General features: G+C 48.7%; 1 protein-coding gene across 7 annotated transcripts in view; it reads right to left on the bottom strand.

Annotated features, from left to right (window-relative positions):
* Positions 1-27,025, bottom strand: part of Ccdc57 (coiled-coil domain containing 57) — a 110,418-nt gene that overhangs the window by 57,512 nt on the left and 25,881 nt on the right. For all 7 annotated transcript variants that reach the window (XR_012438397.1, XM_074044840.1, XM_074044843.1 and 4 more), the window contains exons 4-12: positions 17,153-17,254; positions 14,687-14,844; positions 14,511-14,585; positions 12,039-12,239; positions 11,405-11,563; positions 8,879-9,041; positions 8,233-8,367; positions 1,924-2,137; positions 961-1,113 (exon numbers count right to left, since the gene is read on the bottom strand). Coding sequence is in view for 6 of the 7 variants with exons in the window: in XM_074044840.1 (XP_073900941.1) it covers positions 961-1,113; positions 1,924-2,137; positions 8,233-8,367; positions 8,879-9,041; positions 11,405-11,563; positions 12,039-12,239; positions 14,511-14,585; positions 14,687-14,844; positions 17,153-17,254 (1,360 nt within the window). In the remaining variant the exon portion in view is untranslated. The remainder of the gene's footprint in view (positions 1-960; positions 1,114-1,923; positions 2,138-8,232; positions 8,368-8,878; positions 9,042-11,404; positions 11,564-12,038; positions 12,240-14,510; positions 14,586-14,686; positions 14,845-17,152; positions 17,255-27,025) is intronic.

The raw sequence follows: 27,025 nt of genomic DNA, 5'->3' as shown, positions 1-27,025 counted from the left end.
GGACAGTCTGACAAGATGGAGCAAGCACATTCTGCCCTATTCTCCTCACTAATCACAACTAAAAGCCTGGCTAAAAGTACCACAGCTGTGGGTAGGTTCTGAAAGGTGAGGATTGTGGGCCAGGGGATGATGAAGTGTGAGTTTCCTGTTCTCTTTTTTCCTGAACGTCCTGGCTTGGGTGCAGAGGAATGCACACACTAAAAATGCCAATGAGCTTTGTCCAAAAAAAATAAGTAAATAAATAAAAAGGTCCCAGAAAAGCCGTCTCCCTAGAGCCACAGGACCAGAGAAAGCACCTGCTCTCGGCTGCTCCCACCCCCACGTTCTGCCCCACGCCGTGAAGGTGAGAGTCTGTGGCAATCCCTGAGGGGCTCAGGTGAGAAACCAGGCAGAATCAAGTAGCAAACCTTGAGTTTTGCACTTGGTGAAGACTGTTTGGGACTCTGTGGCCTCAGAGCACGCGATGGTGTCTGTCTAAGCCTGGCCTGTGGTATTTTACCATGGCAGCCCAAGCAGATGAAGACTCAGCTCCAAAGGACACAGGAAAAGATGTCCAATTTCATCAACACACAAGGATGTGCAAATTAGCTGTGACAGCTGTGCCAAGCAGCTCTAGAATGGCTGCCAGGGGACAGTGGACTGTGCATGTTGGCAGGCTGTCTTTCTGACTACTGCTGGAGTATAAATCCACAGCTGCCTTAACAGCAGTCTGGAATTGCCAACTGAGACACAGAGCAGATCAAAAGGGTCCAGTCAAAAGGTCATGTACCATGTCACTTCATTTATATGAGACTATGGGGTAAAGATGGCTAACTCAGAAATCTGGGGTCTGCTAATGAGATACTGATCACTAGAAGGACCCTTGAGCTGTGCCCTGCATGTGGAAGGTTTTCCTTAGGGACACATTTTAGTTTTCAAGAAGACAGTGGGACACAGCATGCAGGTAACAGAGACCCTCACCTGGGGTCTCTGTGGAGATGCAGGCATCAGGGTGCAGATCCACAGTGCCTGAGGACATCTTTGGAGGCTCTGACACACCTTCTAGCTGCTCTTCCAGGGTTTTAAATTTCTGCTGCAGGTTTCGCACTTCTGCTTCAAGGGCCAGAGCATAATCTGACAGAAACACCAGGAACACCATACACTCACAAACTTTTGTACCTCATGTCCATTCCACAGGCACAGAACTTGCTTGGCTCTCCCGCTTCTCCTGTCCCTGTCCTCTCCCTCCTGCCCCTCAGGACCTTCCTCCCCTCATTCTCCAGAGTGTACCTCCAGAGACCCATCCAGCCTCCGTGTCCTCCAGGAAGGGCTCAGCCCCAGAGCAGGGGCCTTGCCCACCTCCACCCCACAGGCTTTGTGCAAAGAAGAGATCAACTCCCATCTCAGGTACTGTTCTCCCAAAAGCACTGGTGGCGTCAACTGCAAGCCAGGCATGGGTGGCAGCTGCTACCGCAGTTCTACCACAGGCTGCGCCTCTGGAGAAGGCCTGGCTCCCACACCCCTGCTACCAGCCACACTGCCCTACCTACTCTGACTGTGGGCTTCCAGGTGTGTTATGTGTTAAGCCCTGTACTTTCCCCTCCACATTACCAGGAAAAACACTTCCCCTCCTCTTTTCTGCCATATTGGGGCTTGGGCATGGGGCCTTAAGCTTGCCAAGCAGGTGCTTTACCACTTGAGTCACTCTCCTAGCCCAATGTTTTTCAAAATGAATCTTAGGGTCTTCTCTTGGGGGAAAAACAACTGATATACTTTTTTTTTTTTCCAGTGCTAGGAATGGAACCCAGGGTCCTGCTGGGCGAGCACTCTACCACTGAGCTACACCCTTAGCCCTGGATGTCAACTTGTGAGCCTCGGAAATGACATCTGTCTGCCCTCTCCCCACACAGTCTCCTTCCCTCCTTTTCCCTCTCTTGTCCTTACCAGGTGGGGCTGCATCTCCTCCAGCCCTACAATCGGGCCTGTTTGCCCCCAGTCTCTCTCCTAACTGCATAGGAGGGATCTGACTGCTTAGTGCCTCCATTTCCCTCCTCATCTGTGTGACAGCATTCCGCAAGCTTGTGTTCTGCTCTTGCAGCTGCTGGATCTCAGTGGATGGAAACTCCTTACTTATTTCTCCTTTGTGCTGCTTTGGTATCTGTTAAGCACACACACAACAGAAGAGTGTTACAGACTCAAAGAGGCAAAAAGTCCCCACTCCCTCTCCTGGGCCCTGCTCACTCCTCACCTGTTCTCAAGGGCTGCAATGACCCTTCCTAACCTGAGCACCTGAAAGACATAGGAATTCGTGAAATGCTCCACATTTGGGGGTCCCTAGAGTAGTCAGATTCATAGAGACAGACGGCAGAGGTTAGGAGTGCCAGGAGCTCAGGAAGGGAGAATAGGGGGGCTAGTGGGTAATGGGGATAGAGATTCAGTTTGGAAAGAAGGAAGATGGATGGTGGTGACAGCTGCCCTGAAAATTTGTTTTTATGTATTTTATGTATATTTCATCACAACAAAATTCACTGGGTAGACTATAGTCAAGAGCAGACTGGAATGCACAGAAGAAAAGAACTGTCACTATAAACACACAGAAATGGAAAATATCCAAACTGAAGTCGGAGAGAGGTCAAGAGAGAAAAAAAGTAAGCAGAGCTCCAGAGGCCCGCGGTCCAAGGATGCAGACAAACAGACACGCAGAGAAGCAAGAGGGGCCCAAAAGGGGATCTCACAATGTAGCCAAAAGTGTTCCAAATCTGATGAAACCACAGGCCTGCAGACCTAAACATAAGACCTTTAGTGATCCTAAGTAAGAAAACACAAACAAAACACACAAAGGGCAGACTTTTTTTTTTTTAAAGTGGTAAACGGGTTGTTTCTGAGGAATTTCCATGACTTGAGAAATACTGACAGCAGAATTTAAAGAATTTCCCAGTGAAATGCTCACCTGAGGGGTAGCCCCTCCAATACTGACAGTCACTATGTGCTCAACCCACTCTCAATGTCCTGTTCTAGGTGCTCTCTAGAAATGTGGATTTCAGGCAAAATCACTGATGAAGCTACCCTCCCTTCACAGTGACAAGAGCAGACTCCATAAGGCTGAGAAAGCAGCTGAGCTGGGTCTGGCCTCATTCTGCTTAATTTCAAAGACCCCTATGCTAACCCATAGCTTTTTAAGTTGTTGTATTGGACATATTTCTTTTCTTTCCACAAAAAAGCTGTCTCTTCTCTCAACCCCAATCCCTGAGCCAGACTGCCTTCCAGCACCATCTCCTCAGGCTTCACCCCTCACCTCTTATGTGAGACAGATCTGTGAAAAGATGGGGAAGATTCAGTCCCTGCAACCACTCAGCCTCCCCTTGGTCATGACTGGCGGGTGCTTCCCACTGCCTCCTTGGCAATAGACAGCACAGTGATCAGGGGTGTGAGCCCTGAGGAGAGCCTGGCTCCCCTGAACTCTGCCAGCACCTCTCAGGGGGCAATGCAGCTGCATCTCTGGGGCCACAGCCTCCACATATGAAGTGGGAGGACAGTAAAGCACCAGGGGAGCCTGGTTGGCTCCTCAGGTCCACGCTACCTGTGTCTGTGCCACCTCATCTCTGTGACATCAAGTTGGCTGAGAAGCCTTTTTTGGTAGCAGACTGGCTGCATTCTCTCCCTCCCAGGACCCCTGAAGTGACACTGAACTGCCAGAAGTGCAGCCTTCTGGTCTGCCCTGGATTGTAAATGCAGTGTTATCAGTGAGCCCTCCCAGAGGTTTCTGCTGTCCACAGGTGTCAAAGGTAGTCCCTGTGGTAGACATCTCAAGACACAGCCACGTGCATACCATATAGTGTGGAAGCCTGCTTCCTGCACAGAATAGCCCTGGCTTTATCCAGAGGCTGGTGCCCTGATATGCTCCTAGCCGGGTCTGTAAAAGACACACAGGCAGCCACAAGTCCACATCTACAGCTTACTATGTGGTTTGTCTATACTGCTCGTTAGTGATGCCCTGAGGCCAGGAGGTGCAGTATTTGGCTATCATTGCTGGATTTGATTCAGACTTTCATGTTGTGTTGCCATCTAGAAGCTGGTGAAGGCTTCTCTCTACTGAGTCTTGGTCCTGAAGCCAGTCATTCCATTCAAAGGCCAGGATATATGCTTGTGTCAGCAGACTGGTTCTGGGGGCCACAGTGGTTAGAGGATGAGCTCACAGGAGGTAGGAAACCACAAACTTTGGTTCTTGTCCAAGATCAAGGATGCTCTTCAGGGAAAGGGTACAGTGCACCTTGTTCCTGACTCCAGAACCCACTTGTTTGGCTAATTGTTTATTTAACAAAGAAAACAGCAACCAATGGCCTCCCTGACAGCTTAGCTAGAACTTGAAATCAAACATCTTCTTTTGATTGCCAGCCAGGGAAAAATCCAATGGAATGGTGGGGAACTCCATGTTTTCTCTGTCATCTGTCCACAGAAGGTCTCCCCTGTGTGTATGTGAGCATCTCACATATGACCATGCAAAGGCCACCTGTGAATCTCCAAAGCCTGGATGGTGAGGAGACCTTGGATACCAATAACTGGAAGCCCCACCCCCTATTCCTTGGAACCTTGGAAGGAGCAAATTGTCCCTGCTCATGATGCGAGCCTGACACTGTCACTGGGGTTTCCCTGGAGCTTAATCTCTGGGGCTCCCCACTTAGAGGGTGTGTTTTTATTAAGCTCTCCACAGAATTCCCTTTTTTTTTTTTTTAGTAGTAGCACTAGGGTTTAACTTTTGCAAGTGCAAAGTTGGTGCTCTACTGCTTGAGCCACACCTCCAGTTCATTTTGCTCTGGATATTTTGGAGATGGGGGTCTCATGCTATTTGCCTGGGCTGGCCTCAAACTGCGATCCTCCCAATCACAGCTTCTCAAGTAGCTAGGATTACAGATGTGAGCCAGCAATGCCTGGCCTCTAGGGGATTCTGACTTGGGTCAAGGCTGGGGACTGCAGAGCTATTGTTCCTGAAACTGCTCACAGAGGAGAGATGTGCTTTCTTGGCAAGCTTGGACACCACCTTCAGCTGCTCAGCTCCCATCTGCCTTTCCAGCCTGCAGCACAGAGGCCAGGCCCTGCAGAGCTGCCTTCTACCAGGAACACAGGCACTCCCAGAACAGGCACAGGAGTGTCCCCTTGTGCTGCAGCGAGAATGTCAGTGTACTGCCTTCCTAGGGTCTGGCAGCTGGCAGCAGGGGAAAGGCAGGCCTGGGAGGCAGGCCTAGGCACCCTGAGAAGTCCCTAAAGGATTTTACTGCCTCTCTAGCCCCAGACAATGAGGTGAATGACTTTCTATAAAGGGGCAAATGTTCGAATTGACAATATTAATGGCTCCTTGAACAAGGTACGGAGAAGTGTTGCTAAATGCAGTCTTGTCCTCAGGCGCACACAAACTAAAACAGCCTCTGAGGCTCACTGCCATTTAGGTCCGAGTATGAGAGCTGCCAGGCTGACCTTCAGTAGATGGCACAGGTTCCATCACAAATTACCACAACCTTGGTGGTTTGAAACAGCAATTTATTTTCTCACAGTTCCGCAGGCCCAAAGCCTGAAATGGAGATGTAGGGAGGGCTATGCTGCCCATGGAGGCTCTAGAGTAGATCTATTCCAGGCCTCTGTGAGCTTCTGGAGGTTGCAGCAATCCCTAGTGCCCCTGGGCATGTAATTGTATCACTCTGATCTCTGCCTGTGCTATCACATGGCCGTCATCAGGTGTACTTCTGTGTCCGCTCCCCTACCCTACCCCAGCACAACCTCAACTATCTACATCTGCGGCAGCCTGACCTCCAGTGAGGTCACACTCTAAAGCTCTGTGGTCAGGACATAAACCTGTGGTTTTTGGGGTTTTTTTTTGTTTTTTTTAATGCTACTTTAAGGATTCACTGATTGATTGTAATGAACTCAGGGTCTTGTGCATGCTAGGCAAGTGCTTTACCATGGAGTTACACTTCCAGCCCCCAAACCTGTGTGTTTTAAGGGACACACTCAGCCCGCAGGTGTTCTGTAGTCTGTATCAGACTGTCCTTGGCTACAGGACTGCTAAGGATGTATATGTGGAGGGAGAACAACATTCTCATAGGCTCTGATCACCCAGTCACTCTGAGGCCCAGAGTCTATGGGACAAAGTTCGAATCTCTTACCCAAGCCTTTGATTATGAAAAGGCACATGGCTTTCATGAGATTTCACTCTGAACATTTAGAAGCATGCTGAATTTTCCAAAATAAGCACCACAAACCAATGAAGCCAACAGGCTAGGAAGCATTATTTTGTGATTTAAAAATGAGTAAGTCACTTGGCCAGCAACAATGTGGTGGTGAGATGCTGGCATCCTCTGGGGCTGGCTCTTGCCTCTAACATTCCTGCTCCTTCCTCCTTCATGCCAGCCGACTGAGGAACCCTCAGCATCCTCACCTGCCCATCCTCTAAGAGTGCACATAGCCAAACAGTCTCTTATGTCTGTTAAGACTCATCCTAGAGAAGCAGGCTCCTCACAGGTACACTCAGACTCAACACTTGGGGAGGAATTGCTCCTGGGTTCTGTGCATTCCACAGGAGGATGGTGAGGATAAAATTGCTGATCAGTGACAAGTCACAATTTTTTTTTTTCTTTTTTGAGACATGGTCTTTCTTCGTAGCCCAGGCTGACTTAGAATTCTTGATACTCCTGCCTCCTGAGAGCTGGGATTATAGGCTATGCCACTGTGCCCAGTAAAATCTCAAACATTCCTTTTTTTGGGGGGTAGGGGTAGGGGCTTGCATTTGGAAACCATGCGCTCTACCACCTAAGACACATCTCCACTCTATTTTTCTCTGGGTATTTTTTGGAAATGGGGTCTCCAAAAAATTTTTTTGAGATGGGGTCTTAAATTATTTGCTCAGCCTCAAACAGCAATTCTCCTAATCTCAGCCTCTCAAGTAGCTAGAATTACAGGTGTGAGCCACCAGCACCTGGCTCAAACATTGTTGGTTGTTTTTGGTGGTACTGGAGTTTGAACTTGGCTTCATGCTTGCTAGGCAAATGCTCTGCTACTTGAGCCATGCCCCTAGCCCTCAAACACTTTTTTTTTTTTTTTCGCAGTACTGAGGTTTGAACTCAGGGCCTATACCTTGAGCCACTCCACCAGCCCTTTTATGCGATGCATTTTTTTCAGATAGGGTCTCACGAAATATTTGCCCAGGCTGGCTTTGAACTTCGATCCTCCTGATCTCTGCCTCTTGAGTAGCTACGATCACAGGCACAAGCTACTAGCACTCAGCTTCAAACATTCTTAACATTGGTTAGGATCTACAGAGCCCCTGGAGGGAGTCCTGCCCATCTGAGTCCTCCATGATAAGATAAGCCATGGGCAGAGAAATGAATTAGTAGAAGTCAGACCAGGGCTTCCTTGGATAGGAGGTGGGGCCAATGGAAGGGTACAGGAACCTCTCTGGGGTGAAAGAAATGCTTGTTCTACATCTTGTTAGAGGTGGGAGTATATGGTACACTCACCTGCCAGACTCATGGCCCTGAACTCCAGGACCTATGCATTTCACCTGTGTGAATACACCTCACCTCATCAAAAGACTGGCAGGGAGAAACTATAGCCATCACAGGCTGGAACACCACTGTTCCTGCCCTCTCAGACTGCTGCTGCCCTGCCCTCTGGTCTTTGGGCCTCACTGGCCATAGCACCAGCTCCCAAGAGGAAGCAAATTGACAGATGTTGTGGTCTTAGGAAGATGGTAGCACAGGATAAGTAGTTAATAGCTACTGGCTACTTTTGTTCCTGCCAAGCAAAACTAGGAACTGTAGACAGATCCAGGCACGGAATGGCCCATTGCACAGGTCTGTGGAAAACACGTAACAGTGATTCTACATTAGTAACTAGTATTGAATCAGTTTGGGGATTTTTTTTTTTTTTTCTTTTTCAGTGCTGGGGATGGAACCCAGGGCCTTGTACATGCTAAGCATGCACTCTACCACTGAGCCCGACCCCAGTCCCAAGTTATAGTTGGATGTGGGGTTTTCAGAGTTTTCAAATGCTGAAGGTACAAAGAAGACTGCATGCTGTGCATATCCACTTGAACTCTTCAAGGACTAAGTTTCACCCTTGTTTCCACAGCAGTCATTATGAGGATGACTGAGAAGGCCTCACCCTATTTTGGTGCAATTGGTGCTGCTTCCCACTGCAGTGGTGGAGGAGGAGTCACAGGGCTGCAGGGAGGCTCAGCTCAGGGAAGAGAGGTATGCTCACCTGCACATCCTGTCCAGAGAGAAGCCCGTGTGTCTGCAGTGTCTCCATGGCCTGGTCTCGCTCCAGGGCCACAGCCCTCAGCACCACCTCCTGCTCATGCAGTACTCGTTCAGTCTCCTGGAGCTTAGCGGCCACCTGAGAAAACACCCATTTGTGGATTATGAGCAGTGTTGGCTCCGAGGGTACAGAGATCAGCCTTCTTTCTGCTTACGAAGCAGACAGCAGGAGCAGGTGAAAAGCCATGAGAACTAGGCTGCACGCAGCATTCAGAGCATTGGGGCCACCCTTGCTGTGGTGGGCAGCCAAGTTCTTCCTGCTCAGCCACAGCACCCCGGCTGCTAGGTGAACTGCACACAACAGGCCAGATCATCCCTGTACTGCCAAAACCATGCTGCCAGTCAGGGGGAGAAACAATGAAACACTGTCCAAGGCTGGAGGACAGGGCAAGGACATTTTCTCATTACTGTGACTAGTGCAGCACCATACCTGGTCTTCCTGTGACATGTGATGCCACAAATCAACCGGCCAGTGAAAATTAGGACAATATTGTGGTGAGAGTCAAACTTATTCTGCCACAGAACTGCCTGTGCTCCCAGCCATCCAGCAGCAACTAAGAAGGTCTGGTGCCCTGCAGCACCACACACACCTGATTTCTGGCCTCGGTCAGGCTCTGGATCAAAGCCTCTGACCTCTGGATCTGGTCCCGTTCAACAGCATCACAGCGGCGCTGCCAGTCCAGGCCCAGCTGCACCTGGTCACGCTCCAGGCTCTGTTCCCTTTCAATTGCCAGTGACAGTTGTTGTTTGTACCTGTGGACATTAAATTTCCTGAGGTCCCCTCATGTGAAGAACAAAGGTGAGATGCAACCGCATCCCTCCCAACTTCAGCATAGCTATGCTGACACAGGATGCGCAGAGGAGTTTCTGTAATTGTGACATGGAGGACAGGCAGCATCTGTGGATAGGCCGATGCAACTGGCAGATGATGAGGAGTGCCGAACGCTGCAGAAAACCCAGTGCCATGAAGGAGGTGGTCACACTGAGGAAGCAGAACAGCCCATGTACAGGGAGAGAAGGGATGAAGTCAACAGATTTAAAACCCAACAGTTGAAGTCACCTGAGGAACACACAGAGATATCAGAGTAAGACTACAGAGTGCGCCCCCACCGGAGTGCAGGTTAAAGATAGGCTGGTGATGTGCCAAAATGCGCCATGTGGGCACTGTCAGGAGGGGCTCAGGTAGCCCATCAATGCCATCACAAGGTGCAAACAGGGCTGTTTCTACTAGTAAAAGGTATCAGGAAGGCATTCCAATACTGAATGTACTCATACTTAATGAAGAACCTTACTGCATTACAGTTGATTTCCACACTTTTCTCTCTGTAACTGACAGAACCGGTAGACAGATCACAAGGATAGGAAAACAAAAACACCAACAGGCAATGTGGCCCACATGACCTTTCAGAGCCCTGAGCCCAAAGGGGAAGATATTCTCCTCAAGTCTACTTTGCCAGACACCAAGGCAGAACACATTCCAAAGACATGAAACAGAGAAGTTCAGAGGAAACAATGCAGGATGTGTTCTGTATCCTCGACAGAACTGGATTAGAAATCAGGAACAAATGGTGTCTGGAAGTCTCAAAATAATGTGAAATTAGGTCTAATTACACACTGACCAAAGAAGAAATCACAAGGGAAATCAGAAAATATTTTAACTTCATGATACCAGAATTTACAGGATGCAGTTAAGCTTCAAAGGAAACTTAGAGTACTAACTGCTTCTAGTAGAAAAGAGGAATGGCTCAGAAGTAATCATGTGGGCTCCTACTATTAGGAGTCATCAGAACAGAAAATTAAAGCTAAAGGAAATAAAAGAAAGAAAACAATAAAGAGTAGGTATCAATGAAATTGAGAATAAGAAAACAATTCAGAAAATAGCAAAAGCTGATTCTTTGCAAAGATCAATAAAGTTTTAAGCCTCTAGCTAGGCTGATTAGTGGATAAAGAAAATACAAATCATCAATGTGAAGAATGAGAGAGGAAGGGGTTGGGGGCATGGCTCAAGTGGTGGAGCACCTGCCTAGCAAGCACAGGACCCTGAGTTCAAACCCTGGTACTGGGGGGAAAAAAATGAGAGAGGCAGCCAGGTATGGTGTCACATGCCTGTCACCTCAGCTTCTTGGGAGGCAGAGATTGAGAGGATTACAGTTCAAGGCTATCTCTGGGCAAATATTGGAGACCCTACCTGGAAAAATAACTAAAGCAAAAAGGTCTGGAGGTGTGACTCAAGTGGTAGAGCCCCTGCCTAGCAAACGTGAGGCCTTGAGTTTAAACCCCATGCTGGAAAGAAAAAAAAAAAAAGAACGAGACAGATTATCACTATAACATTACACACACTGGGAGATAATAAAAGAACACCATGAACAATTTTATGCCTACTAGTCAACAACTAGATGAAGTGGACAGGCAGATGCAAATTACCAAAATTGACAGAAAAATAGAAAACAGGAAAATCCGAAATAAACTGTTGTAGACTCAAACTGTAAAGAAATCAACACCTTGCTACTGGCAGCCTGCTCTGATTTCAAATGAAAACGTTAAACCAAAGAGGCCAGACATAAAAAACCATAGTTGGGTTCCATGCAGCTGGAATTTCGGTCAAGGAAGACTCTCATGCGTGACAGCAATCAGTGAGTACTGGGTAGGGACGACTGCAGTGGTGGGGAATAGGTGCCTATATCCATCATGATTGATTGTATTAAAACAGATGTTGTATTATATCTGAATTATTCCTCAATAAAGTTGATTTTAAAACATTACAGAAAGTAGGGTATTATCTTTAGTCACTCGTGTGTTCATGCAACGGATGAGAAAAACCAGGATAACAAGTAATCGAAGGGTGCAGGAGGCAAGAGTTCAGCCTGGGTCCTGCAGCAGTGGTTCTTGTGCAGCTCTTGGTACACATGGACAGACTCCTCCGAGCATGCCCTCCCTGACAGTCTGCTTACTCTCACCCTCCCCTTCTCATCACCACCTCCTGTTTCTGTTTCTCACTTACTCTTTCTCCCCAGGACTTGACTTGTTCAGTTCAAATCCTTAGCCACTAGATGGGACTAGAACAGTTCCCATCCACAGGAGGTGCTCAACAGAAACGGCTGCATTGGGGACGTTACCTGTCTATGTCCTGCTGGAACCTGGCCACCTGTGCCTTAAGCTTCGCTTCCTCTTCCTGCAGCATCTGAACCTGAACGTCTTTGGAGATTGCCTCTTTGGACATCTGAGCAATCTGGGCATCCCAGCCAGCTTTTAGAGCTGCTGCATCTTCATGGAGTCTGTGTAGAAGGAACTATGTGAATGTGGTAAAGGTTCTTGCTTACTCCCTCAAACTCTGTCCTCTGCAGCACCTCCAATATGTGTGTGCATGTGCACACACACCCAGCCTCCAAGGAAAAGCCACAGCAGAACTGAAACTTCCTTGCTAGATGAAGGCAATGGTTCTACCCAGGAAGAAATATACATCCAGCCAGCTATGCACACCATCAACCCAGACATGGACTGAACGCCTATAAAAGGCCAAGTGCCAGGTATGTAGAATGCAAAGGTGAGCCATGACGTTCTCAGAGCCTGCTGGATTGAGGTGGCTCATGGTGACATTCAACACACATTTTCCAGTTAAAAGTAAGAAAGGAAAAAAAGAAAAAAAAATTAAAAAGATGCCCAAAGGGCTGAGGAAGTGACCATCCCCACCCCGCTGCACTGTTTCCCAGGAGCACCGTGGCTGCCATGATCCAGAGAAGGCAGGCTCACTTGCTGATGACAGCGTCCTTTTCCTTGGCAGCAGTAGCCTGAGTGCACTCAGCCTTGTGCACCTGTCCCTCGAGGGTCTTGCACTGGACCTGCAGCTCCAGCACCCTGGACTTCAGGGTCTGCAGCTGCTCCATGTGGGCACCCTTCACTGCTGTCAGCATCAAGTCCCTCTCCCTGGCCAGATGATCCAGCTCCTCATGCCTGAAACACAGGGAGGAGTCCCTCAACAGCTTACCCAGAGCCGGGAACCTTCCACAGTGTTCATCACTTTTTCGCACACTGTGGTCTTCCTGGTGAGATGGCTGACTCTGCAGGCCACGTCAGCCTCTTACGTTTGCCGGAGTCACAAAGCACTTGCTTGTGGCTGAATGAGGACCAGCCATTGAGACCAAATCATTCTCAGATCCCTGGACACCTTCCAGAACTCTTGATCCCCCACAAAACAGACTCCAAAAACAGGCACAATCTTAGTGCCATCCCCAAGATTCCTAGGCAACTCACAAAAACAAGAGCACAGCTGCTCACTGCCTTACGCTGGAGTAATGCCAGGACTAAGCTGGCCTTCTCTGGGCACTGAATTCTTCGTCTGTGATTCTTTTTGCAAGGTATGCTCCACGACTCACTTGTCTTGTTATTCCCTCAAGCACAATATGCTCATCTGAAGTCAGACTGCAGCACAAGCCTGACTGGGCTCGGGCTTCACAGGGAGGGCCACCTGTGCCCTGGAGGAATCTGCTCAACGTGCTCCCCCCATGCTGAAACTACATTTGAAAGCTCAAGGTTTTAAGGAGAAACTGTGAAGCCCTTGACAAGACAAAAGCATTTTATTTTAAAGACACTGTACTAGGGCTAGAGATGTGGCTCAAGAGGTAAGAGTGCCTGCCTAGCAAGTCCAAAGCCCTGAGTTCAAACCCCAGTCACACCAAAACAAAAAATCCCTACTGTTCTGGTACTCATCGTAGCAGCTCTTACATTGAGAAATGCCATGCTGGTCGAAGGTGGGAGATTTAGTGTTTGTTTTTCTCACCTTTCAACCTTGGAGCAGAAAGTATCAGGTCCGTGGGATGGTGGTGCAAAGATCACCACCTATTCTCTGCTATCACCAAAGACAATCAATCCAAAGGTGCAACCACAAGTGGGAGACCACAGGTGGCCCATGGCATGTGACTTGGGAGTGAAATTCTAGAGACACTGCTACCGAACCCATGAAGCTCTGTCTGGGTTGTTTTTGGTGGGACTAGGGTTTGAACTCAGGGATTCATACTTGCAAAATAGGTGCTCTACTGTTTGAGCCATACCTCCAGTCCATTTTGCTCTGGTTAATTTTGGAAGTAGGGTTTCATGAACTATTTGCTGGCCTTGAACCATGATACTCCTGGTCTCAGCCTCCCAAATAACTAGGATTATAGACACGAGCCACCATGCCCAACACTGTCTGGGCTTGAGTGCGAGTAAGGGTACTTAGAGCCTGGCCTGCCTCATCCAGACACCTGGGCTGATATGGGGAGCCCTATTGCCTCTCCAGAAAGGGCATTCCCAAGACAGTATTCAGCAGAAACACCAGGTCTGGGGTTCTCCCATGAGCTCGCTCACTGGCCCATCTGTAGCCTCAACTCCCATCCTGAGAGCCACCCTGCTGTCCTGCCCCTTCTCAGAATGCCTACTCTGCACTACCTATTCTAGCTTCCCCTGTTGCAGCTGTGGTTTAATTCCCCAACTTCCCTGTCAGGACCACTACCTCAGGCCACCATACCCTCTACTTTCTGGGTGTTCCATGACAACTGTCGGCACCAGGCACACCCAGAACCTATGTTGCTGGGCCACATGACCCACACAGAGTTTCAGAGGTCAAAGAAGGGCTCTTCACAACTCAGAGAAGTTCAGATCCATGGGAACAAAAGGTGACTGTATCAACAAGGTGAAGTTTGTGGCTACAATCAAAAACTTATTAACTAGTTGATGAAACTTTCAAGTTTGAAAAATAACTTTTTTTGAACTCAGGGCCTCACACTTGCTAGGCAGGCACTCTACCACTTGAGCCACTCCACTAGCCCTTTTTTATGTTGGGTATTTTCAAGATAGGGTCTCACAAACTATTTTCTAGGGCTGGCTTCCAACCATGATCTTCCTGATCTTTGCCTCCTGAATAGTGAGGATTGCAGGTATCAGCCACTGGCACCTGGTTGAAAAGTAACTTTTAACTGAAGTTTTATTTTTTGGCATTAGAGATTGAACTCAGGGCCTCATGCATGTAAGCCTGTGTTCACTGAACCACACCCTCAGAACTTAAAAAGTCTGAAGACACTGAAGGCCTAAACCTCTTTAAGGAAGCCCAGAACAGAGCACCAGCATAGAACAAAAGCTGTGTCCCAGGTCTGACCTGTAACAGGGCCCTTTACTCCAGGGACCATGAGCTGGGTTCTGTAGGCCTATTTCCCTTCCTGGGGTATTGACCCAAGCAGAAATACTTACTTCCTCTTAAATGTTTCCTCTTCTTTTCTCCTGGTCAGCTGCAGAGAGTGAAGCTTATCCTCCAAGTCTTTTATCCTGAACAGAAACAGTATCAGTGGTAGAACAGACAAGAGACTAAACAAAGACAGGCCTGGAGCAAGTCCAGATGCCTTGCTCCTCCAGGAGAACCCACGCACCGGGCATCTTTTGCGGCTTCCAGGCCCTGGAGCTCCCAGGCCTGGCCCTGCAGCCTCCTCTCCAGCTCAGCATTCACCGCCTCAGCCCTCTGCAGAGACTTTGCTGCCTGGGCTCCAGCCTCCTTCAGAGCCTCCAGCTCTTTGTTTGCAAGTTTAACCTGAGAAAGATTTCAAAAGTTTGAAGGAGAACAGCTGGGCAAGAGGATTGCTTCTGAGGCTCTGCAGTATGGAGGGTGACATGGTTGACAGAACAGCCAGCACAGAGGAATCTGAATGTCCCCAACACCAAGAGATGACAAATGTCTGGGATGATGGATGTGCCAACCACCCTGACCTGATCATACACTGTGTGCCACATGTATTGAAATATCGTACAGTACCCCATCAATATGTACAACTAGGTATCAATTTAAATTATTTTAAACTCAGAATGAAGGGTTGGTGGAGTGGCTCAAGTGGTAGAGCACCTGCTTAGCAAGCGTGAGGATCTGAGTTCAAACCCCACTACCACCAAAAAAAAAAAAAAAAGCTAAACTAATAACACTAGTCACCTATTATGCACCAGTCACTTATTTTAGCTGGCAGAGTGGGTCAAGACAGAGTGCCTGCCTAGCACCCTGAGTTCAAATCCCAGTATTGCCAAAAAGAAGTGTATAAAAACTCAGAATGAGGCTCTAATTGGCATAAGCTGAGGAGTCAGAAGTAAATACTGCCATTTCAACCTTCAGGAAGCAGGGATATAAGAAGTCCTCAAACCGTCCCTGGCAGATATCCAAGGCAGACTCAGGTCTTCTGCATGCACCAAAATCAGATCCCAGTCCATGAGGGCCTTTATAGATCCACACCCAGTTTATTTATTTATTTTTTGGTGACAGTGGGATTTGAACTCAGGGCTTTATACTTGCTAAACAGGCACTTTTATCACTTGAGCAACTCCCTTTTTGTTTATGTTGGGTATTTTTGAGATAGAATCTCGTGAACTATTTGCCTGGGAAAGGCTTTGAACTGAGATCCTCCTAATCTCAACCTCTTGAGTAGCTAGGATTACAGGCATGAGCTACCAGATGCCCAGCACAACACTTGACATTAAATATTAAAGTAAGCCAAGAGCAAGGCTCAATAGTGAGGACCCCACCCAATTCCACCTGTGTGTGGTCTCAGCTAAGCTTCTGTGACATGGCTATGATGCAATACTTATGTTTATAGCTGTGTCAGGACCCTGAGACTCAGCTCTTGCACCATTCAAAAGCTCTGTGCTGCGAGGCAGGTGCTGGGGTTTACAGATTCACAAGTAGATGGTAACAATGGGGCAGGCACTATGGGTATCCCTGCCATGACACACAAGGTATCCACATGCACCTCCACACACACCCCGTCTCCTCCTCCACCCCCGCCCCCATTCCCCATTGCCTTTGCTGTTCAGAGGTTCCCAAAGTGGCCGTGAGGCTTCCCTGGCCTTGAATCACCACCGTCCCACCCCCGGCCTTGAGGCCCATACAACTCAGGTCTCTAGCTAAGAGGTCAGCATTGCCTCCAGGTGTGGAAGAAGGGGATGCACTCCTGAGGAGGGGCTACCATTGTGCTCACACAGGGTTCTGGGACGAGTGGGAGTGTGACAGCCTCTGCTGGCATTGTCTGACGGGGAAATGATGTTTATATGCAGAGGTGAAACTGGGGGTTGCCTGGTCTAAGCCCCAGCCATTCCAATTGCTTGTCCATTGCCTGCCATGGTCCTTGGGCCTCCTGCTGGACCTGTGGTAACCTTGGACTACTGTGCTGTGGGAGGCTAGAAAGTCTGGAATAGGGCCCAGTACCAACCATGGATGCTGACCCAGCAGTGACCACAGGAACCAGCCCAGGCATCACCCTCCAATCCCCTACCTGAAGCAGTAGTAGTCCTACCTAGGTACAGCCCCTTAAGACTGGTCCTTATCCCAAGTGCCAAAGGTTAGGGGTAGAGGATCCTTGCCCACCCCAACAGTGTCTGGGGTGCCACTCACTTTGTGCACAGGTAGAGGCAGGGGCAGGGCTCTGGCTCCAGCTCTATCTCACACCATCTGATGGCTTCAGACAGGCCCTGAAGCCCCTGAGCCTTGGCTTCCTCTATTGTAAAATGGTGAGTTAACTCTCACCAGCCATTTCAAGGGTCTCATGGAAAACAGGATGATGACAGGGGCCCCCTGAAAGGGGGTACTTCCTCAGGGACCTGGAAGGCTGACAGTGGCTGGGCACCAGCCCTTCTGACTGTAGAGAATATCTCCAAGATGGCATCACAAGACAATGCAGCGAGGGGCCCAGCGCCTCACCAGATCCGAGCACCACCCAGGCTTCATGCAACTGAGACCCCTACCCACGAAGTCTGTGTGAACTAATTCAAGGTTTAGAATTCACCTTACCACTTAAAGACGGGTGCTCACTATTGATGAGGAGAAGCTTTCAAAACTTTCAAAGCAAGGTGCTAGTTACCTTGAGCTCGTGGGACAAGACCACGTTGCTCATGTTATCAGCCTTTAGTCGGAATTCATGCTCCCTCTTCTGCATTTCAGACTCAAATTCCAGCAGCAGTTCCTAGAACAGAGGGGACACAGTGAAAGGACAGTGGGGCCAGCAGACTTGCGTATCAGTGAGCTGGGGTAGGTGGGACACAGAGCCCAACAAACTGTTGCAGAAACACTGGGGTTGGTGACATTGGGAAAAGCAGCCCTGCCCCCATGCGGGCTATAACTTCACACCCTTCCCATGTGCCCATGGGCAGAGCATTGCATAAACAGCAATAAAGCCTCAGTGCTTTCCCACCAAGGGTCTGTGCTGTGGTATGAATGTGAGGTCCCCAAGGTTTCTTCCTGAAGCTTGGTCCCTGTATCTGGTACTGAGGTGCAGACCTTCCAGGGATGGCTGTTCACCCCCAGAGATGCAGGTGTGGTTCTTGCAGGGTCGGGCTAGCTCTCCGGAGCAGACAGGAAAGTCCACTCCCTCCTCCTTCCAGAATCACACATGTGCCCTTCTGAATCTGGTCCTTTCCATTTTTCTGTTACCTGGCCAGCCAGGGGTCCTCAGAAGATGCTGGTGCCATGCTGCTTGGACCTTCCAGTCACTAGAATCATAAGCCAAATAAGACTGATTCTTTATACACTACCAGTATCAGGTACCCTGTTACTGCAACAGAAAAGTGACCGAGACAGGCATGATTTGTCTCTCTCGTTCTGGTTTTGCTTGGCACAGGGGAAGCTGTAGTGTACAGACAGAGGACTAACTGCTCAAGGATTTACAGTGTCAACATGGGACCCCCAGATCCTGCCTACCTACATTCCCACCTTGGGGTCACTACCTTTGATTAGACTCAGTGACCTGAAAGAAGGGCTAAGCAAGGCTTGACCCAACATTGAGTGTGCTGTCAAGAGTGTGGCTGCATCTTCCCCCCGCTCTTTGAAGCACCCTCTCCCGCTCTGGAGGACAGGACCCTGTGACTGGTGATAACAGACAGTTTTGCACCAGCAGCTGTGCACCTTTGAGTTCTGAACTTACTTCTTTCTGTCTCACAAAGTATAACTGAAAAAAATATTCTTTACTTTTTAAATTTTCTGAAAGGCAAAAATGAAATGTAGGGTCACACAAGAGTCCCTTAGTGGAATCAGCACATGAAAATCATTATCACAAACTACAAGATCATGAAATTTGGTTTTTGTCAGAATGTTGATCCATGGGGGAGAGATTTGCAGGCTGTGACCACTAGAGGGCAGGAACCCAGCATTACGTAGGTAAGACCTGGCCCAGCACAGCAGCCCAGTGCTGCTCCATACTCCCCTACCTCCTATTCCCCTTGCTTCCAGATGCCCTGCCTGCCCCTCCAATCTTGCTGGCCAGCAGGACATGCCCTCCCCTTGGCATCTCAGGCTCCAGGGCCTGTGTCTACACCCATGCTTTGGTGATCGCTCCAGGCTCCCTCTTTCCAGAGCTCTGGTGAGAAATCTACTTTTCTTTGACATGTCCACTTGGGCATCCAGGACCTTACACCAACCTAACCAACCACACTCCCAGTCTGTCTCTCCACTGTCCTCCTCTCATGCACTCCCATCTCAACAACTGGCAGCACTTCAGGTGATGTGGCCCAAACCTGGTGTCATCCTCAACACCTGCTTCTCACACCTTCTTTTTGCTGCCCCCTCAGACCCTCAGATGTCCTACTTCTCTCCCTTCTAGGTGGATCCAGAGTCTCACCATCAAGTCCCCACTGCTCAGGTCCACCCCAGCAGCCTACCGGCTAGCTCTCCCACCTCCAGCCCAGTCTCTCCTCAATTAAGGCAACTGGGTTCACATCACTATGCTGCTCAAAGCCCCCACAGGTTTCCACTGTCACTTGGATGGCCTGCAAGGTCTTGTGGGCCCACCTCGACCTTGAGCACTCCCACTCCAAACTTGAGCACTACTCTCTGATGGGGTCCCTGAGCATACTGGTTCTTGCCTCCTTCCATCTGAGCCCTCCCCTCACCAATGTCCTCTTCTCAGGGAGCCCTTTCTGACCGCTCTAACTAAAAGATGAGTCTCACCCCTCCCTGGCATTCCTGACCCTTCCCTGCTCTGTGTCCAAGGCAGGAAATAGCCTAGGAAAGGCCAGAACTACAGACCTTAATGACTTTAGGTGGTCAAATGGACACAGGGTATCTAATTGTCTGGGAGGGCAGTCATACCCAGGTGTGTCAGGTATTCACACTCAACCCCAGAGCCCAGAGCACCCAGCATGCAGTTTATATTACAAAATACTTGTTAGATGAAAAAAATCAATCAATAAGCAATCTACGTCTCCTCCAGTGGCTTATAACCTGTGGCTGACTAACAAGAAAAGATTTCCTTTCATCCACAGCCTATAAGCACACATGTAAAAGTTAAACATCTCATAGCTTACTTTTCAAGAAGAATCATTGCCCCGTTGAGTCAGTTCTTCCTCTGACAAGTCACTAATGGACAGAAAGATCTTCTGAAACCAGAAATCGGAGCCATGAGATTGACCCTGGCTTAATCGTGGACAGACTGACCCATGGGGATCAGATCTATGCCCAAAGGCCCTTGGCCCCTGAGGGCTGCCACGGGTTGACTGTTTATAGCCACAGCCCAGCAAATGCTACCCAAGTTTCCAGCAGGAGTGAGAGTTGGAGCAGTACTAGCTCAAGGTTTCTTGCTTCCGGAGACAGAGCTGCCTCTGAAATGACAAATCCATGCTCCTGGTGTCTGGGAGGGCTGCCTGACACCTTGCTGAGACAAGAGCATGAAAAGCCATCCAGGCATGGCATGGCCAGTCAAGTGCCACCAGGGGCCCACCTGTCCAATGGCTGGGAACCACCTCCTGGCCAGAGCCCTCTTGAAACTCCTTTGGAGATGACCTTGGCCCCACCAAGGAGGCTCATCACTTAGAAGGCACAGTTGGTCTTTTCCTGACCAACTGGTCATTTCAGGCCCTGGCTTAATGCCCATATCCCCTGCTGTTCCCAAAAGTAGAATTCATCCATGATGGGAAAAGTCCTTTGGTCCCAAAGAATTCTAAATGGAAACCCTCTGCAGGTGATTTCAAAAGATAAATCCAGGACATTCTGAGCCCGGAAAGCATCCTGGAGCATAAAGTTCAGAGGGAAGCAAAGAGCAGCACAGCTGGACTCCAGGTGAAATGTCCAGCATGTTGTCAGCACAGCCTCTTCTGCTGGCCCCTCTGCTGGCCCCAGTTAGTAAGTGACCACACGTGAGGGCATGTCCTTTCAGTGCCTCTCTTGGGATGCTATCCTGCTATCTCTTGGGCAACCTGAAGCTGTGCCTTGGGGAAGCTGTGCAGTGAGGCCCCACTCTACCAGCATGCTGGGGCTACAAGCACAGGGGTTTTCGTCTTTTTGGAGAACTGCTGCTCTCCAGCACCTAGGACAGAGCCAGCACCTCCTTCATATCTGCACAATGACACCTTCATCAAAGGGTAAGGAGCGAGCAAACGGAGACAGCCCACGCAGCATCACACTAACTGGAGGGGGCAATGTGGGAACAGCATAGCTGACTCCCAGCTTCAGCTCCTGTGAGTATCCTGGACACAAGTCTAAAACCTAGGAATCAATTGTGTCTGTTGTGAGGAGTACACAGATTCATACTCCTGTACAGTAGTTGAGTGGCAAGATTCTGCACACATGGCTGATGACATATGACCAAGCTCCCAAATTCCAATAGGAGATGGGGAACAGTGCAGCCCACATTGCATCTGAACAGATGCAGTCTGGAATCACACCTGCATGGAAGCAGCAGCAGCCCCCATTACGCCTGAGTCAGCATAGTTGTAGTTCTGAGTTACACCTGCACAGACACAGCCCATGTTACATCGCACTGCATAGATGCAGCATCCAGGACACGGACTCCACATGTAAACCTGTGGGGTGTCTTCCACAAAATCCCAGCTGGGTCTTTTGGTGGTATTGGCTGGGTTTCAGGAACATGGAGAAGAAATTTGGTGATAGGTGTGTCACTTTTTGTTGAAAGAAGTACCCTTCTTTTTATAGTAAATAAATACAGTGAACCCCAGTGCCACACACACACACATACTCTCTCTCTCTCTCTCTCTCTCTCTCTCAAATGTGGCAGTATAAATGACAGAAACTGGCTCATGGATTCATGGAGGCTGAGATCTGCTATCTACAAACAGGAGACCAAAAGAGCTGGTGACAGGATTCAGTGTGAGCCTAAGACCTGAGAAGCAGGAACTTCACAGTTGCTAGGCAGGCACTCTACCACTCGAGCTGCTCTACCAGCCCTTTTTGTTGTTTTCGAGATAAGGTCTCGTGAACTATTTGCCCTGCTGGTTTCCAACAGCAATCCTCCTGATTTCTGCCTCCTGAGTACCTAGGATTACAGGCATGAGCCACACATCACAGGCATGATTTTGTTTCTCTGGGGAGCCCTTTTTAATACGGATTTGGTTCTATTAGGACAGATTGATTTATTTGTTTTGAGTACTGGGGGTTGACCTACAGGCCTCGTGCTTGCTGGCTAGGCACTCTGACTCTCAAGACAAGTCTCCAGTCCTTTTTGCTTTAGGTGTTTTTGGGATAGGGTCTACCCCAATTTTTAGCCTGGGCTGGCCAGGACTACAATCCTCCCATTTACACCTCCCAAGTGGCTGGGATGACAGGCATGCACCCCCACACCCAGCTATTGGTTGAGATGGAGTCTCAATAACTTTTGCCCAGGCTGGCCTTAAATCACAGTCTTCCCAATCTCTACATATTGAGTAGCTGGGATTATAGGCGAGAGCCACAGCACCCAGCCTAGAGAAACAGAATTTTAAGGATGAATTTCCTTAATTGTTTTTGGGATTTCTCTAATATGATTAGTTCTAAAAATGCTAAAGACTCTACTTTGAATGATTCAGGGAGCAGTAAAGTCCATGTGTGCACCACTTATAGAGATAAATAAATTATCTGCACATACTCCCAATCACCAACTTACAAGAGCCAAGGAGCTAAGGGGTTCTGCACATGATATTTCAAACACTTTTTTGGAAACTAAGGGACATAGTGATGGTGGTTGCAACTGGCTAAATCATAATGCAAATTGAACTCCCAGCCTCAGAGAATATCGACTAAATGAGGGCACCGATGGGGAAAGAGTGGGGTTCTGTAAGCAGCATGGGGATGTGTGGGAAGACCCTGATGAAGCTGGGGAATGGAGCCTCCACATTCTGGAGTCTCCCTTGCCAGTAGAGGAGGTCTCCCCGTCACCATGGAATTGCCCTCCTACCCAGTCTAGCAAGAGTAGTCTCTCCACCCCCAGTGGTCTGGGACTTTCCAGCTGTATGAGGGGCCTGCCATGCATTGCTGAAGAAACATAATGGCTTCATTTTACAGCCAAGACTATGCTGATTCTCTTCAGGACTCACCTTCATCCTGTCTGCTTCTAGACCTGTCACTAGACTTGAGTCTCAGCAGGTCCCTAAAGGTGAGGTACAAGGACTAACCCACAGGAAGTGTACTATCGTCCAAGAGAACTACTTAGCCAGGCGCCAGTGGCTCATGCCTGTAATCCTAGCTACTCAGGCAGATGAGGGGGATCGCAGTTCAAAGCTATCCTTGGCAAACAGTTTGTGAGATCCTATCTTGAAAAAACCCTTCACAAAAAAGGGCTAGCAGAGTGGCTCAAGGTATAGGTCTCAAGTCCAAACCCCAGTACCACAAAACAAACAAACAAACAAACAAACAGAAAAAAATCCCACAACTACTTGAGCCACACGTGGTGGTACATGCATGTAATCTCAGCACTCAGGAGGCAGAGCAGGAGAATCTTGAGTTCGAGGTCAGACCTCAACTCTGTCTCAAAAAAAATCAAACCAAACCAAACAATGAAACAAAACACACAATTGCTTGAGTTACCTAATTTAGAGAAGCAGAAACCTGGGCTTATGTATGGGGATGGATATTAAGGGTGAGTTAATGGGGAAAGGAACATAAAGTTGATTTACTGATATACTGGTTCATACCCACTAAGCAGAGACTCTGTATTTAATATTGCAGCTTGGGGGAGTTAGGAAGAGCTTTACCTGTTTGGCTGCCTGACACTTAGAAGATGCCCACCGTGAGTAAATGAGAAATGCTTGATTTCCTTTGGCTAATGTACAGGAAGTGATTCTAAGGCTTAAGGAAACAGGAATGCTACATTGACATGGTTGAGGACCAGTTCACCACATGGTGGGATCCTGAAGACAATGCTTTGAGAGACAGATCTCTAGGGAGCCCCAGTGACCTTAAAGATCTGTGAGATAGACCTTGAGGATTTGTGAGGAGCCCCAGCAACCTTGAGAGTTTTGATTGCTCTGCAGACGAGCCTTACTGGAGGCAAGTCAACTAACTGAAAAACCTAAGTGCAATGGGAGGGACTGGATCCTGGATGTCAGGGATATGGCACTCACCTGGTCAAAAATGGGTATAGTTTCCATAATGGACAGCAGAGGCAAAGCAGCCACAGACCTTTGGTCTATTGAAGTAAAGTAGATGGAAAACCTAATAAATTCTTGGATTGGCATTAGCAGAAAAATTCTGGGTCAAGTGAACAAAAGTCTACCCTGAATTGTACAAATGAGTCTTGGCCTCTCAATCAGTTCCGACTTGAGCCAATTTACAGACCTGAGCCCCTTGAGTGAACAGAAGCCTGGGATGCCTTGAGGAAAGAGCCTGGTACCAAAAACTTACACTTCCAATCTTTCTCTTTCTCCCAGTCTTTCACCAGGGTAACTGTGCACTGGGGAAGGTAAAAATCAGACCTTTCAGGTACTACTGGAGTGGGTCTCAACTGATGTTGAATCCAGGAGACCCAAAACCTCACTATGTCCCCCATGATAAGCTTGGATTATCACAAGCTTATCCCATGATGACTGCAATTGCAGCTGCTGTGCCAGATGTGGTTTTGCTGCCTGACTAAATGCATCTCTTGAATTTGGAAGGCAGCTACTGCCTGGCAAGTGCCTTTCCCCATCCCTGTGCATAAGGCCCACCAGAAGCAGTCTGCTTTCAGCTGGCAAGGCCAGTGCTACACCTGCACTGTCCTATGGAGGAGATAGCAGTCTCCAGCCCCAGGTCACAACTTCACCCATATGAAGACATTCACTGGTCCTTTACAATAACATCATGCTGCCTGAACTGAATGACAGGCAACAACTACTTTAGATTTAATGGCAAGCCATTTTCATATCAGAGGGTAAAATAAATCTGACGAAAATTGAAGGGCTTTCTACCTCTGTGAAATTGCAGGAGGGCATGTGGAGAAGCACCTTGGAAGGTGAAGGCTAAGTTGTGGCCCCTTCTGCAACCAAAAAAGAGGTGCTATGGTCAGAGGCAGCATATTCCTCACTTCATTACTCTAGCCCATCTACTGAGTAACCCCCAAAAGCTACAGGGATTTTTTTTTTTTTTGTGGGACTAGGTTTGAACTCAGGGCTTTGCACTTGCAAAACAGGTGCTCTACCTCTTGAGCCACACCTCCAGTCCATTTTGCTTTGATTATTTTGGAGATGGGGTCTCTCCTCATCACCTTGAACCTCGATTCTCCTGATCTCAACCTCCCAAGTAGCTAGGATTCCAGGCATGAGCCATAGGTGCCCAGCAAGCTACTAGTTTTGAGTGGAGCCCAGAAGAGGAAATGGCACTGCAATGGGACCAGGCTGCTCTGCCACTTGGGCCCTATGATCCAGTAGGCCCAATGATGACAGCAGGGATGCTGTCTGGAGCATTTGGCAGGTGTCTATGGGTGAATCACAGCGTGGGCCTTTAGGACTTTGGGGCAAGACCATGACATCATCCATAGACCACTGTGTTCCCTTTAGGTTAGGGTATAGCTCAATGGTGGCACAGCACTTGCTATATATGCAAAGCCCTGGGTTCAATCCACAACACTGCCGAAAGAGGAAAAACCTAAAACAAAAAAGCCCCCAAACTACTCTCGTTTTGAGAGACAGTGTTTGGCCTGCTACTGGTCTTTAACAGAAACTGAATGCTTGACCATGAGCCACCCAGGTACATGTGACCCAAACTGCTCATCATGAACTGGGCATCATCTGACCCACCAAGCCATAAAATTTGGCACATATAGCAATATACTATCATCAAATAGAAATGGTATCTACAGCTGGGTGCTGGTGGCTCATGCCTGTAATCCTAGTGACTCAGGAGGCAGAGATCAGAAGGACTGCAGTTCAAAGCCAGCCTGGGCAAGTAGTCTGTGAGACCTTATCTGGTGGATAAGTTTGAGGTGTAGGCCCTGAATTCAAACCCCAGTACTGAAAAAAAAAGAAAAAGAAAAAGAAATAGTATCTAAATGATCAGGCCTGAGCAGCCCTGAAAATACAAGTAAGTTACATAAAGGCATGGCCCGTACATCTGCTACACTGCCTTCTCTCCTGGCCTGCACCTGGGCCTGAGGGGGAGCTCCTATAAACAGTGGGCAGAGGAAGGGAAGACTCGGGTCTAGTCTGCAGACGGTCTATATGACATGCAAGCCCTACCTGAAAGTGGGCAGCTATGACTTCCAGCCTTGCTCTGGAACATCTCTGAAGAAGAGGTGAAAAGAAAGCTTTGTAGTAGGCAGAAGTCTGGGAGGGGCACCTGATTATCATCTTGCCTAGAAGGAAAATGGCCAGACGTGTGACTATATGCTGATTCATGGGCTGCAGACAGGGGTTTAGCTGGACGGCCAGGGACTGAGAAGGAGTGTGATTAGAAAACTGGTGACAAAGATAACTGGGGAAGAGGTAGGTGATAGGACTCTCCAAATGGGTAAAGGATGTGAAGGTATTTGTGTTCCAAGTAAATACCCACCAAAAGGTGACCTCAGCAGAGAAGGACTTTCCTAACAAAGTGGACAGTATGACCTGTTCTGTGGAGACCAGTGGACCTCTCTCTCCAGTCAAGACTGTCAATACCCAATGGTCTCATGAACAAAGAAGCCATGGTGACAGGGATGGAAGTTATGTATGAGCTCAGCAACACAGACTTCCACTGACCAAAGCTGACCTGGTTGTGGCTGCTGATAAACACCTAATCTACTAGCAGCAGAGGCTGACACTGAGCCCCCAACATGGCACCTTTCCCTGGGATGATCAGCCAGCAACTTGGTGGTGTAGCAGGGAGGAGGACCAGAAAAGAAACAGACAAGTCTGTGTTCTGATAATGTAGCAGGGGGAGGGGATGGCATAGCAGAGAGATAAAACTTAAAGAATTGAAACATGAAGAAGGTCACATAGCACTGGGGGAATGAAACAGTCAATAGTCACATGCAACCATATATAGGTTAAGCTTTGCTTTTTGCTTCTGTAACCTGCTGGCAAGGGTATATAAGGTGAGGCCTCTTTGTTCTCGGGGCTCAGCCTTTGGACATGAGCCTTCTGACTCTGTACCGGCACAATAAAACGTTGCTTCCTGCTAAACTGCCTCAGTGTCCCATATCTCAGCTTGAGAGTCTCACAACATTTCTTGGGGACCTGTCCGGGATTGCGGCAACAGTGATTTGTCACCTCCGTTGTCGCCGGGGGTGTATCATCCGGACTGCTGAGAGAAGTGATCCCACCAGGTGCCACCAGACGGTCTGATCCGGAGGAGGGGACTCATCCTCCTGGCAAGTTGGGCGAAGGCCCTGGATGCACAATGGAACCTGGTGAGGTACAGGAACCAGTGAGTGGCAGGAGCACCGCTTTTCAGACTGGTAAGACCTGGGTTTGAATAATAGACCTGCCTTTAGGAGGCAGAAGGGGAGACTGATCACTTCCCAGAGAACCCCAAGTAACCCTGTAACCCTGTCTGGGGTGAAACCTGTTCCCTCAGGTTTAGG

The sequence above is a fragment of the Castor canadensis genome, chromosome 11 (genome assembly GCF_047511655.1).
Source record: "Castor canadensis chromosome 11, mCasCan1.hap1v2, whole genome shotgun sequence".
Lineage (NCBI taxonomy): Eukaryota > Metazoa > Chordata > Mammalia > Rodentia > Castoridae > Castor > Castor canadensis.
Note: the sequence above shows the minus strand (reverse complement) of the source record. Positions and strands in the feature narration are given on the sequence as shown.